Source organism: Hyperolius riggenbachi, chromosome 1 (assembly GCF_040937935.1).
Source record: "Hyperolius riggenbachi isolate aHypRig1 chromosome 1, aHypRig1.pri, whole genome shotgun sequence".
Taxonomy (NCBI): domain Eukaryota; kingdom Metazoa; phylum Chordata; class Amphibia; order Anura; family Hyperoliidae; genus Hyperolius; species Hyperolius riggenbachi.
The window spans coordinates 606,373,119-606,390,378 of record NC_090646.1 but is presented as its reverse complement, the minus strand read 5'-3'; the positions used below and the strand labels follow the sequence as shown (position 1 = coordinate 606,390,378).

At 44.4% G+C, this 17,260-nt stretch overlaps 1 protein-coding gene across 2 annotated transcripts in view; it reads right to left on the bottom strand.

Annotated features, from left to right (window-relative positions):
• RGS7BP (regulator of G protein signaling 7 binding protein) overlaps nucleotides 1-17,260 on the bottom strand; it is a 153,747-nt gene that overhangs the window by 133,007 nt on the left and 3,480 nt on the right. The window contains exon 2 of one of the 2 annotated variants that reach the window (XM_068249729.1): nucleotides 16,132-16,298. In XM_068249729.1, coding sequence (XP_068105830.1) covers nucleotides 16,132-16,298 — 167 coding nt within the window. Of the gene's footprint in view, nucleotides 1-16,131; nucleotides 16,299-17,260 lie in introns of those variants that run through there. The other variant, XM_068249742.1, reaches the window with a different exon arrangement.

Genomic DNA, 17,260 nt, shown 5'->3' with positions numbered 1-17,260 from the left:
ATATGGATGTTTCCTTTTAACTTCTTGCCGACCACTCCATGCCAATAGCGATGGCTCAAAGCCAATTGGCTTGAAGCCCCGGGGGCGGAGAGTGCAGGGGATCGCGTGTGCTGATGTGCAAGCATTTTCGCTTAAATGCCGGAGCCCCGCTCTGTCTTTAGTCTCCCAGCGGCGAAACCACTGTCTATTTACAATGTACAGTGCTGCGATATAAGGCAGCACTGTACTGGGGACGCGACTGTCCCCCGGGAGGCACAGTAGCGATTGGCTGTCATAGGCTGGCGGAGGGAGGGAGGGGCGGGTACAAGAAAAATAGCAAATTTTATTTAAAACATAATGGTTTATAAATTAATAATAATAAAAAAAAATAACCCCCAGCAGCGATGAGAACCCACCAACCGAGTTTTCAGAAAACGAGGGGGGATCACTGGTGTACTGAGTAGTATGGCCCTGCAGCGAGCCCTTAAAGCTGCAGTGGCCTAATTTGTAAAAAATAGCCTGGTCACTGGGGGGGGGGGGGGGGGGGGGGGTAAAGCCTGTGGTCCTTGAAGTTAAACAATACCAGTTGTTTGTCAGTCCTGCTGATCTCTTTGGCTGCAGTAGTGGCTGAATCACACACCTGAAACAAGCATGCAGCTAATCCAGTCTGACTTGAGTAGTAATAAAGTATTAGAAACACAGGATCAGCAGGAGAGTCAGGCAACTGTTATTATTTTAAAAGGAAAAGTCCATATCCTTCTCAGTTTAGGTTCCCTTTAAAGCGGACCTGAATGCAGAACTCCTCTTTGTTTTAAAAGATAGGCGACAGCATAATAACCTTTAAATAAAAACATTTCTTTGTTACAGCTGATAGAAGTCCTGCAATAAATCTGCAGTTTGTCAACTTCCTTCTTTCACTGAAGCAGACATAGGGTTAACATCCTGTGTTTACAAATTAGCTGCTCTGCCAAGGATGCCAAGATTCCTGAGCAGACAAAGCTGAGAGATCAAATTACATATGTAGTAAGTCACATATGAGGAGAAATTAGACAGGCTAAACTCTCCTAATACATACATGGTGGATTTCTCTCTGTTTTCCTTCTGTCCTGTGCAAGAGTTCAGGTGCTCTTTAAGGTGCCTATTAATGATACAATTTTTTCATCAGATGCAATCTTTCTACACGCTTTTTATGATCGAAAGTAATTGCAAGGTAATTCTCGATTGTTCCCATAAACAGGTCGGTTAGGGCATTTTCTCTCTTGAGAGACGATCGATAAAACCAACTTTTGGATCGATGGAATTTCCAGTTCCAAACAACCAAAGAATCGTTTCACATCAAATTTCATAGATCGTAACTATCGCATCAAACGAAAGATTGCATCTGATGAAAATATAGTACAGTAAATGGGCACCTTTACCAAACAGCACATATCACCAGCAGTACTCAGTAATGAAAGCCAACTTCTTAGGCTGTTTGTGGGATCTATTGTGCTTAACCACTTCCCAACTGAGGGGTTTTACCCCCTGACCACCAGAGCAATTTTCACCTTTCAGCGCTCCTTCCATTCATTCGTCTATAACTTTATTATTACTTATCGCAATGAAATGAACTATATCTTGTTTTTTTCGCCACCAATTAGGCTTTCTTTAGGTGGGACATTATGCCAAGAATTATTTTTTTCTAAATGTGTTTTAATGGGAAAATAGGAAAAATGTGGGGAAAAAAATAATTATTTTTCAGTTTTCGGCCATTATAGTTTTTAAATAATGCATGCTACTGTAATTAAAACCCATGAAACGTATTTGCCCTTTTGTCAATAGTAAAATAGAGGCGCCTCACGTGATACCAATCAGTATTTTTTCAAGGATACACACTGCAGCCACTGTAGGGGTGAATCCTCAGCCTCCAGAACAGTAGATATATCGCCAAAAGTCAGTAGCGCTGTGGTAAGCACCCTTGGATAGTATGGTTCCACCTCCAGAGATCCCAAACAATATATGTTCTTCTCCTAAACGTGCAACTCAGTGCACAAGAAAAGGAAAATGTGGAGTCTCTCAGTGGAATAATCAACTGCAAATTTTATTCAAATGGATGAATTTTTAAAACAGATAAGATCAACTCACATCTAGAGGGTCCTACTCCAGTAGGAACCCCTCTGGCAATACACGCTTCCCACTCCGTGTGGTACTACAAATCTAAGCGATCAAAGTGGCGTTGCCCGCTCTCTTCCCGACTAGATTCGGCCTTCCGCCGTCATCAGGGGGTATCTACCCCCTGATGACGGCGGAAGGCCGAAACTAGTCGGGAAGAGAGCGGGCAACGCCACTTTGATCGCTTAGATTTGTAGTACCACACGGAGTGGGAAGCGTGTATTGCCAGAGGGGTTCATACTGGAGTAGGACCCTCTAGATGTGAGTTGATCTTATCTGTTTTAAAAATTCATCCATTTGAATAAAATTTGCAGTTGATTATTCCACTGAGAGACTCCACATTTTCCTTTTCTTGTGCACTGAGTTGCACGTTTAGGAGAAGAACATATATTGTTTGGGATCTCTGGAGGTGGAACCATACTATCCAAGGGTGCTTACCACAGCGCTACTGACTTTTGGCGATGTATTTGCCCTTTTGTCCCGGTTATAAAACCATTTAAACTATGTCCCTATCACAATGTTTGGCGCCAATATTTTATTTGGAAATAAAGGTGCATTTTTTTCAGTTTTGCGTCCATCCCTAATTACAAGCCCATAGTTTATAAAGTAACAGTGTTATACCCTCTTGACATAAATATTTAAAAAGTTCAGTCCCTAAGGTAACTATTTATGTATTTTTTTTAATTGTAAATTTTTTATTTTTTTTTTAATTACAAAAAAAAAAAAAAAATTGGGGAGTGTGGGAGGTAATGAGTTAATTTTATGTGTAAAAGTCATTTATTTGTATGTGAAAAATGTGTAGGGTGTAGTTTACTATTTGGCCACAAGATGGCCACAGTAACTTTTTGTTTTAATGCGATTTCCAAGCTTCCTTCCGGAAGCTTGGAGGAAGAATAAGGAGGCTGGACACGTGAGTTTTTTCTCACAATGATCGCGCTGCCCATAGGAGAGCAGCTGATCATTGCGGGGCTTAGATCAACGAACGGGAATGGATTTTCCCGTTCATTGATCTCTGGGCGAGCGGGCGGCGGCGTGTTTACTAGCGGCGGGCGGCGTGTTTACGAGCGGGAGCGCGGGCAGCGTCGGGAACGCGGAAAGTACGTGTTTCTCCGTCCCTGGTTTTTAAAGGATGGAAAAAGGGGCGGAGAAATACGTACGCGCAGGGGTAAAGTGGTTAAAGAGGAACTTCAACCTAAACAAACATACTCTCATTAAGTTACATTAGTTATGTTAATTAAAATAGGTAGGTAATATAATCTCTTGCCCTACCTGTTTTAAAAGAACAGGCAAATGTTTGTGATTTCATGGGGGCAGCCATCTTTTCATGGGGGCAGCCATTTTTTTGGTTGAAAGCAGGTGACGGAGCATGAGAGACAGTTCCAACTGTCCTGTGTCCTGATCACCCCACCCAGTTTCTAGGCAATGAGAACAACAACATCAGAAATCCCATCATGCTTTGCACAGTATCAGGGTAAAAATGCCCAGGAAGCTTTCTTTGATGGGGCGGAGCTTAGCTTTTGTGCAGCCAAAAATGAGGATTGAATAAGAAAAATAAAAGTTCTGATGCTGTGAAACTGTTAAAGAAACACCAAGCCTCAGTGCTGCTGAGTAGATTTTTAGGGCTTGATTCACAAAAGAGTGCTAACTGATAGCACGGCCCTTTTCGCGCGGATTTTCGCAGTGCGCGTGAAACCATTATCATTTCGCATGAAAATTGCGGCATGAAAAAACGGCCGTGCTATCAGTTAGCACTCTTTGGTGAATCAAACCCTTAGTCTGGAGGTTCACTTTAAAGGCCAGGCTCCTGGCATAATTTATGTGTGCTGTTTTTTACAGGGATGAGGATGGCTAAGGCTCTGTTCACACAAGGCCTGCTGGAGCCAGACTGTTTCTGAATAGTATGGATATGCTGTGTCACTCTGGAAGGCCGTTGTAGTGTTCGCCGCACTTGAAAGCAGATACATGCCCTTCTGTACAATATATGGCAATGCCTCCAATGTCCCAAATAATAACTTTAAGGGGTTATTGCACTGCAGAAAAACACAGACAACATATGTGTGGATGGGCCAGTAAGAGAACATGCGTCCATTTTGCTTCTCCATTGGTCTGTTGCCATCCACTCAGAAACAGTGTTACAGTGGACCTGCTGTGAACATTTCACTGTACAGGATGAGCAAACAATGGCAATTATACCGTTACAATGGGATTGGTTTATGCAACCACTACTTAAAGGTGCATGTTCATATTTTATCTTGTACCTTTTCCTGGATGTCTATTCTCTAAAGTATTCCTCTGGTCAGAGATGCACATGTAACTTCTTATAGAGACAATTACTCAAAGCACATACCTTAACTATTTAAAGACCGCCCCACGCCAATGGGCGTGGTCGCGGCAGCAGCCCCAGGACCACCTAAGCCAATTGGCGTCAAGTCCTGGGGCTGGGATTTGCAGGAGATTGCGCGCAGGCTGCACCGCTCGGGAGACTGTTAGACGGCGTGATCGCTGTCTATTTACACAGTGCAGCGCTGCGCAGGGCTGCGGAGTCGGAGTCGAGAAGTCGGGACAATTTTGGGCATCCGGAGTAGGAGTTGGAGTCGTGGTTTGATAAACTGAGGAGTCGAAGTCGGGAGTCGGAGTCAGGTGATTTTTGTACAAAATCCAAAGCCCTGTTAAATATTAGATTAAGGAGTCGGAGTCGAGGAGTCGGAGTTGGGGCCATTTTGGTTACCCGGAGTCGGAGTTGGAGTCGGAGTCGTGGTTTCATAAACTGTGGAGTCGGAGTTGGAGTCGGAAGATTTTTGTACCGACTCCACAGCCCTGGCGATCAGCAGCAGCGCTGCACTGGGGACAGCCGTGTGACACGGCTGTCCCCCTTGGGGACAAGAGAGCGATTGGCTCACATAGGCAGAAGCCTATGACAGCCGATCGCCGTGATTGGTCAGCTGGGGGGAGGGAGGGGATTAGGAACAACACAAAAAAAGAGAACTTCGAGAAAAAATTACAAAAACAACATATTTATTAAAAAAAAAATAAACATAAGGGGGGCAATAAGACCCCACCCACAGAGAGCTCTGTTGGTGGGGAGAAAAGGGGGGGATCACTCGTGTGCTGTGTTGTGCGGCCCTGCAGCTTGGCCTTAAAGCTGCAGTGGCCAATTAAGTAAAATGCAGCCTGGTCTTTAGGGGGGTTTACCACTGTGGTCCTCAAGTGGTTAAAGTGAATATCTAGAATATAATACATACAGGGGCGCCGTCTCAAGGGAGCAGGAATAATGGGCATGGCCATGACATATGACATGATGTGGGCTAGCAAGACTTTCTTGCTGGCACGTCTGACGTCACGAGAGGCACCGGTTACCGTAGTGAAACTAAGTAGCCGGCAGGAGAGCACTGGATAGGGCCATGTGAGTTATGGCAGAAGGAGGTCACGGAGCACAGACAGGGAGGGGGACAAGGTGACAAAGAGAGAGGGACAAGAGGCAGAAGCCGGGGCCGTGGGGCATAGCAGGCAGCCCCGCTTGGAGAAGCCCCGTTTAAAGTGAGGCCCCAAGCTGGCGCTTGATTTACTTGAACCCTGGCGGCCCTCCCTGTATGTATTATATGCTAGATATTCACTTTAAGGTATGTGCTTTGAGTAATTGTCTCTATAAGAAGTTACATGTGCATCTCTGACCAGAGGAATACTTTAGAGAATAAACATACAGGAAAAGGAATAAGATAAAATATGAACATGCCCCTTTAAGTAGAGGTTGCATAAACAAATCCCATTGTAACGGTATAATTGCCATTGTTTTCTCATCCTGTACAGTGAAATGTGCCCAGTCCTGCCCATATTCCTGTGGCACTGCTCAGACTGATGAGGATGGTAACATTTCACGGGACTGGCAGGCGGCCATTTCTTTCATTAGGCTGGCAGGGATGAAGTCATGCTGAATTTAAGTGGAACTCTGCCCTTTTTTTTTATCTTAGTTACAGATAGAATAATAAAGAGTTATGTTAAGGTGGCCACACACAATACAATTTCTCAAACAGTCAAACCGAGAATTCAATCACAACGATCAAAAGATAAATCATGACTGATCAGACAAGTGACCACAAACAAAAGATCATTTTATCAAACAATCAACATTTTCCATTTGTCTTGACCAATCTTCTAATGCAGATGAGGATTGTTTGCGGTTGATTTTAATCAAATGGATCATGTTACTGAATGCACCATTCTATAAAATACTGGCGTGTGTGCTATTTTGTGGTGACACTTTTGCCTTGCAGATCTGGTCCCTTAATCATATATGAGCCACTGTTTGCATGGAGTTTGTATATTATCCCCTTGTTGGTATTGGTTTCCTCTGGGCACTCCACATCCCAAAAATGTACAGGGACGGTCATTGGTTCCTTAGACCAAGTTAAAGGACAACTGAACCAAGAGGGATATGGAGGTTGCCATATTTTTGCCTTTTAACCAATACCAGTTGCCTGGCAGTCCTGCCGCTCCTCTGCCTCTTAATACTTTTACCCACAGACCCTGAACAAGCATGCAGCATATCAGATGTTTCTGACATTACTGTCAGATCTGCCAAGATTAGCTGCGAGCTTGTTTCTGGTGTGATTCAGACACTACTGCAGCCAAACAGATCAGCAGGACAGCCAGGCAACTGGTATTGTTTAATAGGAAATACATATGGCCGCCTCCATATTCTTCAAACTTCAGTTGTCCTTTAAGCCCTGTACACACGATGTGCAGTTATTGGCCCAGGTGTCTGGTTGGGGCTGCCTTTGCCAAGAACATCGCATTTATGCAGTAGCCCCCGATACCCCTTATAGTCAATGGAAATGATGATTTTTTTAAATCGTTTTTCTGCTCGATGTTCTGATCACTTCTATACAAAACCAACTGAAAAAAATGATCGGAAATCCGATCAGACCTGTTGGAAATTGTATCTTGTGTACCAGGCATAAGTGTACTAGAGCCTGGGTTCCACCTCAAGCGCTTTTCGTGCATTTCCTGATTGCTGTCCATGAGCAAGTGCTATGACAGTGTAACCCTATGGGATTGATCTCACTAGTTACTGAGTTATTCAATATTGTCAGAATAATTTTAGAGTGACTGCACTTTTCTAGAGCACTTTACTCAAAAGCACTTACAATCTACCTCAAACCCAGGGCAGAATTTACCATAAGGCACTGTAGGCACTTGCCTACAGGCGCCTGATGTTGGAAAGGCGGCTCACTTCCGTTTTACAAGTGCCTCCCTTCAGCCTTGCCTATGCAGAGTCCTGAGTGTAAATGAGAGGTTACTAACCCAGGTATGGGCATTCCAGTGACCAGATCTCCCTTCAGTTAGGGGCACCTCTGGCTACCTAATACTGAGGAGCACCTGTAACAGGCAATGGAAGTAAGGGAGAAGTGACAGCTGTGACAGCCAGCACACTTGTGGTTTAGTGGGGGTTTGTAGGTTCATGGAGGGCGAAGTCTGAGGTGCCAGGATACCTGTGACTATAGGCTCCTGTGATGTAAATCCAGGGCAGCCAAAACCATTTGCAATTTCCTGTTAATGGGGCTAAGCAGCCACGGTCCACTAACTCCCCCACTATAGAAATAGGGCTGCATGCAGGTATGGCAGTGAAAAGCTGGTTTTAGACAAGACATGCTTTTCTCCTGGCGGACTCAATGCACCAGAGCTGCAGCCACTAGGGCATGCTCTATAGGCAGTAGCAGTGTTTGGGAGTCTTGCCCACAGTCTCCTCACTGATTAGGTGCTGGCTTACTGAACAGGAAGAGCTGAGTTTCAAACCCTGGTCTGCTGTGTCAGAGGAAGAGCCCTTACCCAGTACACTATCCAGCGCTGGTTTTAGTACAGAGGATTTAATTTGCAAAATCCAACAACATTTAGAGCTCTATGACAAGAGCTATCCATCCTATAAAGAGGTCAGAAGGGTTAATTTTCCGTGGGCTGAAATGACTGAACTGTAAGCCTCATACACACGGGGTATGGCCGTCGCCGCAACCACGTGGCACGTGCATGTTGCGGCGACAGGTCGCACGTGTGTATGACGCGCGCGCCCCGAACCGTCGCCCGTCGGAGCTGTCGCCAGGCGATTGACATGTTCAATCGCCGGCTACAGCTGTCGCTGCAACTTCGCCGGAACTGTCGCTAGTCCCGCATGTTGTATGCGGGCTAGCGACAGCTACCCACACACAGTACACGGAGCATCCGGCGGGGGGGAGGAACCTCGGCGAGAGCTTCCGCCGCATCGCTAATCCCTCTGCTGCCGTGTGGATGCAGAGGGATTTGGCGACGAGCTGTCGCCGAGCTGTCGCGCACATGCTCCCGTGTGCTAGCTACAGATGTAGCTCGTGTGTAATTAGCTAAGAGGACAGCACGGACCAGTGGCGTAGCTAAGGAGCTGTGGGCCCCGATGCAAGTTTTACAATGGGCCCCCCCAAGCACTCTATACATAACAATTGATACGGCGCACCAAAACCTGCCAATGGCAACTACAGTGTCAGAGGTGCAAGAAGGGGATGGAGAACAGCTTGTTAATGATTACCACTATTCAAAGTATCTATAGAAGTGATTATTATGAGCACAGGACCAATAGAGAGCAAATAATGTAGTTGAGGGAGGGCCCTTCGGGGCCCCGATGCAGTTGCTACCTCTGCAACCCCTATTGCTACGCCCCTGGCACGGACAACCTCTATAAGGAAAAAGAAGTGAGTACCTTTTCATTCTATCTGGCCAATCAAGTGAAGATGCCTAAAGACCACTGTAAAAAATCATAATCACAGAAAGAAAAAAATTGCTTACAGAACACCAGAGGTTGCTAGTGTAAAAATGTATAAAATTGCTATAGAGTTGCTTAGTGATAGCGTTTAGTGATTAGCAGTGGATCCAGCCCTAACTCTTTACAGAGCTCTGCAAGTTATGTAGCTGTGTAAAGGTGCCCATACACTGGCCACCGGATTCAACAATCAGCCACTGTATATCAAATTTGATCAGAGAGGGATCGATTGTTGCCAGTGTATTGTACACAAATTTCCAATAGATTTATCCATTAAATCCATTGGAAATTTGTGGAGACCTGCTGGTCTTCCTCATCTAATGTGTCCACACACCCCTCCCCCGGGCACATGGAAAGTGTTGCAGTGGAGCTTAAAGAGGACCTCCACACTAAATACAAAAATCCGGCAACCTGCAAGAAAAAGAAAGTTACAGTATATTTACCCAAGAAGCCTTGTCTCAGGATGCCGTCCCGAAGTCTCTGCATCACCCGACTTCCGGCGCCTGGCCCTGCCTCCTCTCTCTCCGCAGAGAAAAACGGCAAGAGATTTACTATAGTAGTAGTCCACTGGCGCACCTCCTACTGTGTCTTCTCTCTATCGGACGCCTGTACCCCGTAACCTGGAGGCAAGTTCATAACCACATATATGCCGTAACCACATATATGCCGTAACCATATATATGGCGTAATACAGGCGCCCAGCAAGAATGGAAAGAGGGTGTAGGACGCCCAGGCAGGTGAGCGCACAGTCCGGGGGCACACATTTCACATGGGGGTATAGTTTTCAGCCCAAAATCAATCAAACTTACAATTGGGCAGCCAGCATCAATCATAGTGATTAAATCTGCCAGAGATCCATGCCACAAATAGAGTAATGTCTGGGCACCTTAAAACTAATGCAATGCCTATCAAGGGGTTCGCAGTCTGCTAAATCCCCAAATGCGATCAAAAGATGGATGTGGGGTATCCTTATGACTGATAATACAGTGCACTTTATATCCTCAGTGATGCCGGTTGTTTCAAATATAAAACTGCAGGAAAAGCAATATTTTTATCTTTTACCACTAAAAATGTTCCTGCCCCGCTTGGCCACTGCTCCATCCTGATTGGCTGCGACGCTGAATAGTACATGACGTCCGTCGAGCTAACGCGCACCCTCCTGTCCCGCACAGCGTAATGCGCAGCACCAGCTAGTATAAAATAATTCTGAGAATGAGAATATCATTGTTTTGCAATAAAATATATATACTGTAATATCCCTTCGGTATGAGAGGCAAGGATGAATGTATTGCCAAAGAACAAGACGCACCATTGTAACATGGATAAGCGATTTACTTTCGGGCAACTCTGGATTTGAAAATATAGTATAAACTAAGATTTTTGGTTGTTTTCAATGTGCTTTTAAAATGTTGTAAAATACTTATAACAGATTATACAATAATGTTACATTTAAAACATATTTTATACACCAAGGCAAGTTGTTTGTATCTCTGAATCATTGTACCCTTCTTTGTATGGCAATTACAGTTATGTGCATTGGCAACATGGCATTTTTTTAAATAAAGCCAGGTCACCCCGTATTTATTGAAACAACAACATTGTGTGTTATACCAATTGCATTACTGCCAGTTCAATAAACTCTCAATAGGCCATGATTTTCTATGGGAAGTAAGTTGTTTTGGCACCGGTGTGTTGGGCATTTAGGGTCAGCTTTACTTTCCAGATATCAGTAAAGAGGAGGTGGCACAGAAGCGGGGATGAAGGTGACAAAGGGTACCACGTACACACTTTCAATTTTGATTGGCCAATTTTACCATTTCATGTAGTATCAGGGTCAACGGATTTTAACCACTTCCAGACCACCTAACGCCGATAGACGTCGGGAGTGTGGCAGCCCCAGGACTGCGTAACGGCGAACGGCGTCAGGAGCGGTGGGCGGAGATTAACTGGGATCGCGCGCCCCGATACGTGAGCATCCCTGCTTAAGTGACGGAGCTGAGCTCCGTCAACAGTCTGACAGCGAATAAATAAATAAAGCATAACCAAAAAAAATACAAGAAAAATACAACTTTGAGATATCTAAAAGAGACATTTTTAGGAGTAGGAGGACAGATACAATCGTTTATCTCATTAGTTTGTTTTCATCTCTGGATCACTTTAACAAATGCAATAGGCATGGTTAAGCAGGCCATACACTGGCTCGATTCACGGCCGTTTCGACAGCAGATCCGATCCTGGGATCGGATCTGCTGCCAATCGCTTGCGCTAAACGCACCCGCCGATCCGATTCCCTCCCGAAATCGGATCGGTCCGTCGATCGCGCCGTGCGGGAAATTACCCTCGATCGCCCGCCGGTAGGAGCGCGTCGCTTGCGGCGTACGATTCGGGCCCGATCCGAGCATGTATACATTACCTGAAGCTGGCTCCGGGGTCCTCTTCTCCTCGCTGCACCGCATTTCCGCATGTCCCAGTGTACGCTTATACTTCCTGTGTCACTCCGGTGACCAGGAAGTTGAAATAGAGGGCGCTCTATTTGAACTTCCTGGTCACGGAGTAACACAGGAAGCGCCGGGATGGAGCAAGAACAGCGGTGCGGTGCAGTGCAGAGAAGACGCCCGGGAGCCAGCCTCAGGTAATGTATACGGGGGGGGGGGACAGGCGGCAGGAGCAGCTGAACAGATTGTGATCGGTTTCAGGCTGAAATCGATTCACAATCTGTTTGCAGTAAAGGCAGCCATACGATCCCTATCTGATCAGATTCGATCAGATAGGGATCTGTCAGCTGGTCGATCTAATGGCACATCGACCAGTGTATGGCCACCTTTATGGTGTAGTTGAGTGTGTCCTATAGGTTTCTGCAGTTTCTAACTATAGAGTACTCATTGGTGCTGCATTTTGTCTCAGTGATGGGTCATAAGGTCATTGTCCTAGAAACAGTATGTCAATAAGCCTTAATATAATGTAGAACAATATGAAAAGCTCCTTTTAACCCCTGTACAAGGACCAGTCAGGAATGGGGACCTTAGGCCGAGGCTGTAAGGAGCCTAAAGGCTAGCGACACATATGTCACTATAAAGCAAGGAGGCGGGACAACATGCAGCACATGGCGAAGAGGCTTGCAACAGGCAGGAGGATTGGGAGGAGAATGCGCTCGGCTGTTGGCAGCGCTAAAGATATGGGTATATGGGATGAGAACATACATATACCTTTTACTTTACAAAAAAAAGATATCCAGAGGTCACATACACTTTAAAGAACTCCTGAAATGAGAGGGATATGGTGGCTGCCATATTTATTTCCTTTTAAACAATACCAGTTTTCTGGCAATCCTGCTGATCTCTTTGGCTGCAGTAGTGTCTGAATCACACATCTGAAATAAGCCTATGGCTAATCCAGGTACATTTCAGTGAGAAACATCTTCTCTGCATTCTTATTCAGGGTCTAGGGCTTAATATATTGGAGGCAGATGATCAGCAAGATAGCCAGGGAATTTTCATTGTTTAAAGGGAAATAAATATGTCAGCCTCCATATCCTTCTATGGAGGCTGCCATATGTACTGTATTTCCTTTTAGACAATACCAGATGCCTGGCAGTCCTGCTGATCTCTTTGGCTGCAAACACCTGAAACAAGCATGCAGCAAATCTAGCCAGACTTCAGTCAGACACATCTAAATGACATGCTTTTTCTCGGTCCATAGCTAAAAGTATTAGAAGCAGAGGATCAGCAGGTCAGCCAGTCAATGTGCATTGTTTAAAAGAAAACACATATGTTAGCCTCCATATGTCTCTCACTACAGGAGTTCTGATCCTTAATTCAGGAAAAAAAAATGACTTTTACTCACCTGGGGCTTCCAATAGCCCCCTGCAGCTGTCCGGTGCCCTTTCCGTGTCCCTACGATCCTCGTGTCCCCGCCGGCAGCCACTTCCGGTTTCGCCGTTAGGAGCCGACATTGCGCCCTCTATGCTGCTATATTATATATACTCTATGCTATAGCAGCATAGAGGGCGCAATTGTGGCTGGGAACGTGAAGAATCACTCGCGTTCCCAGCCTGTCAGCTCCTGACAGAGAAACCGGAAGTGGCTGCCGGCGGGGACAGGAGGATCGGAGGGACACGGCGAGGGCACCGGACAGCTGCAGGGGGCTATTGGAAGCCCCCAGCCCCAGGTGAGTATTTTCTGACTTAAGGATCACTTTAAGCTTAGGCATCCAATGCACAGTCTAATATAATTCAGGTGGGAGATGAGGACTTGTATCACCTAATGGCAGACAATTTTAATAAATGAATGCCAAGGCCTACAAGTATACAGGCTCTGTGGTTTGATGAAACTTTAGTAAATCAGGTCCTATTTCAATAGAAAAAGTGCTTCTGAAGTGAAAACAAACTGATGATATAAGCAACTGTATCTTAAGTCAAAATCATAAACAGGACTTTCCTGGAATTCCATTGTCCTATTTTGTATTTCAAGCTTAAAAGTGAACCTGAGATGAAGCACCCTCATGTATTCTACCATATATATCAGTGGGAACATTAGAGAAAATACCTACTCTGCTCTCTGTTTTATTCTTCACTGCTCAGCCTGCTTGTTATCAGCCCTGATAAAATCAGCATTCAGTCTGGCTTTGCTCAGGAATCATTATAGCTGAGTCTGTCTTCTCTGATGTCTTTTCAAGCCCAAGCCTGCCCCCTTCTGGCTCTGCTATAATGACTCAGCTATAATGATTCCTGAGCAACGCCAGACTGAATGCTCAGTCTGGGATTTTATCAGGGCTAATAACAAGCAGGCTGAGCAGTGAAGAATGAAGAAGAGAGCAGGGTAGGTGTTTTCTCTAATGTTCCCACTGATATATATGGTAAAGTACATAAGGGTGCTTCGTCTCTGGTTCAGTTTAAATTCTGTGTTTAGCGTTTTGGCCATCTCAGGTACATGAGGGTAGTTTCTTAATGCTATTCAGCTTCCATAGAGATAAATCATAAACTATTGAACTTGTTATCTGATTCCCCTGTACTCCCCTGTACCTGATTCCCCTGTACTGTACTGAGATGTTTTTCTCAGCTACACAGGAGTTTTACCACCTCAATTACCTGTCGAGACGATACAGTCTGACTGCAGAGAAAATACCTTCCGTTTTCACATTGAACCCATTTCAGTGTGTATATGGTGACACAAAACACGGTACCTCGTCACTGGTAACGCACAGCTTGACTTGTGTTATTACACCACAACACACCAATGTGGATGGGCCTATTGCTAAAGCATTGCAGTGCATCACTTTGCGATATGTTATATTGCACTGCAATGCACCCAGTATGTAAGCAGCACAGTGGCATAGTGCTTAGCAATCTCACCTTGCAGTGCTCAGTAACCCATCTGAATCCCAGTCAGGGCACCATCTGTGTGGAGTTTGTATGTTCTCCCCCTGTCTATGTGGGTTTCCTCTGGGAACTCTGGTTTCCTCCCACATCCCCAAAAACATACAGATACAGCTTCCCTATATATTGGCCCTAGACAGGGCTGTGGAGTCGGTCCAAAAATCATCCAACTCCGACTCTTCAGTTTATGAAACTAAGACTCCAACTCCGACTCCGGGTACCCAAAATTGCTCCGACTCATCGACTCCAATTCCAACTCCGACTCCACAGCCCTGGCCCTAGACTACAATGGAAATGACTATGGTAGGGATGGTTTGTTCCAGGGACAGTTAGTGACAGGAGCAAATACTCTGTAAAGTACTGTGAAAGATGTAAGCGCTATATCAAATAAAAATCAATAAAAACATCGTTACAGTGCAAGAAAGCGAGCAGTATAGTTACACCTTTCGGTTGGGATTGTGCATACACATGTTTATCTTACCATGTGACAATTCCAAATGCTCTTTAATAAAACAACCGCAGACAATAGACGTACTTTGCATGTAGTTTTAAAGGGGAACTGAAGAGAGAGGTATATGGAGGCTGTCATGTTTATTTATTTTTAGACAATACCAGTTGCCTGGCAGCCCTGCTGATCCTCTGCCTCTAATACTATTAGCCATAGCCCCTGAACAAGCATGCAGCAGATCAGGTGTTTCAGTGGTTCAGACTTATAAGTCTGATCTGACAAGACTAGCTGCATGCTTGTTTCTGGTTTTAATCAGATACTACTGCAGAGAAATAGACCAGCAGGGCTGCCAGGCAACTGGTATTGATTAAAAGGAAATAAACATGACAGCCTCCATATACCTCTCTCTTCAGTTCCCCTTTAAGTGGATTCATCCCAATCAAGGCTACATGGTGGAAGCGCTTAGACAAAGGGCCATATGCTATTCATTTTTTCTCCAAAGTTATCTCCTAGGCCAAGGGGATATTTTCACACCTTATCAATAAAATGCTTTTTAAGATATGCACAATATTTTTGACAATACTTTTTCATCTACTCTGTGCTACTTTTCCGATTGCAGAGTGCTGAAAGGTTCTTGTAAACAGAAGATGAAAAATGATCTCCTAGGGAAAACGTAGGAAAAAAGGGGAATTGGATTGGACTCAAAGGTCCCATGGGGCATATTCAATAAACTTTTTCTCCTAACTTTTCTCTGAGGTGATATTTTGTCAACTTGTTAATATAATGCCCTTTAAACCACCAACAAGAACATGCTCAAAATAATTTTCATAATGCCTTTTCATCCAATTTGTTGATACTTTTTCAATTGCAAAGTGCTGAAAAGCTATTTTACAGATAAGATGAAAAATTATATCCTAGGAGAAAACTTAAGAGAAAAAGTCAATTGAATAAGGGCCAAAGGGCCCATATGCAATTCTCTTTTTCTCCTAAGTTTTCTCCTAGGTGATATTTTCATACTTTTGCACAAAACACCTTTTAAATCAGCAGCAAGTAAGAACATACTCAAAATAATTTTGGTAGTGGTTAAATTGCAAAATGCTAAAGTTATTTTAAAGAGAATATAACTATTATCTCCAAGGAGATATCTTAGGAGAAAAAGTTAATTGCATATGGGCCCAGGTACATTTCTCTTTCCCATCTTCTGTTCTGGGATATGATATTGCTAGCACCACATTGACCGGCTACTTCTCACACCCAACCACCACCCTTACATGAAGGATGCTACAAGTTGGCCATGAATGCTCAGTGGCTTCCAACTTGTTGCACTTTTCCCCAGAGAAGTATAGAACATAATGTATAGGCTGCTTAGTTATAAGCCATGGAAACATGGTATCCTACCCAGAGATTGCTGAGAGTTTTTGGTGCGCTTGCAGGGCCATCTCACAACCTTTGGTACGAGTTCTCTGCATTTCAGCCCGCAGAGATGGACAGCTGATGGACACGTCCCCGATGGAGATGACTAATTCACGGTACAGAGCCACCTGGGTGTTGAAGTCCTGGACAAGCTGAAAACACACAGTGTCACCATTAGCAAAGATCATTCCTCTCACGTCTTCTCTTTTTATCATTTGTGCCACAATTACCATCACAGAGATTCCTAACTGCTCAACATAACAGTCTTTTTACCCTCTGTCTATAATTGTTTCATCGGCACCACACCAAAACCGGTGTGCCTAGAGTGATAGACAGCGTCCAGCATGGGCTGAATATATCGCCGCTGAGCTACTACGTATATAAAACCGTAACCTATGCCTCGGGAGAGTAAACACACGGCATTAACCCCTTACTGGTTCACTTCCCATCATAAACCCGGTAAAAATAAAAATAAGTGGCAGATAAAGAAAGAATCAAGCAGGGAGTTGTATTATGACACCGAGAGATTTAATAAGCCCGTTAGAGCTGAGTCCTAAAACACTAGCGCTACAGAGGCAGCTCAATCCCGTCTAAACTACTAAATATAGAGTTTGAATAATATGTGGTTGGATATAGCTAAAAATACCAGCTTGTGTCAGAGTATGACTCCTCGCAATGTGTAAGAGTAATATATATATATATATATATATATATATATATATATATATATATATATATATATATATATATATATATATATATATTAAAATTAGGAGTCAAATGGGATTTTCACGTCATTTCTCTTCGTATGTTGTTTGCAAGCCACAGCCAATCATCTTGGGGGGCTGAAGGCAAGAGATTTAGGAATAGTGACTAGGTGCACATAAGGACACCCCCCCCCCTCCTCCTCCAGACCAATCATTCTGTAGACTAGACAGTAGAGGTGAGAACGTCCAGGTGTCTACAGTGCAGGCCAGGAAATGAACCCTCACGCATAACAATCAGCTGCTAGCCCAAGGAAGGCGATCTTTGCAAAGGAAGGCGATCTTTGCATCCATATAATTGTCCACCCCCCATCAGTGTTGCAAATGCTCCTCCTCTGTCAATATTACCC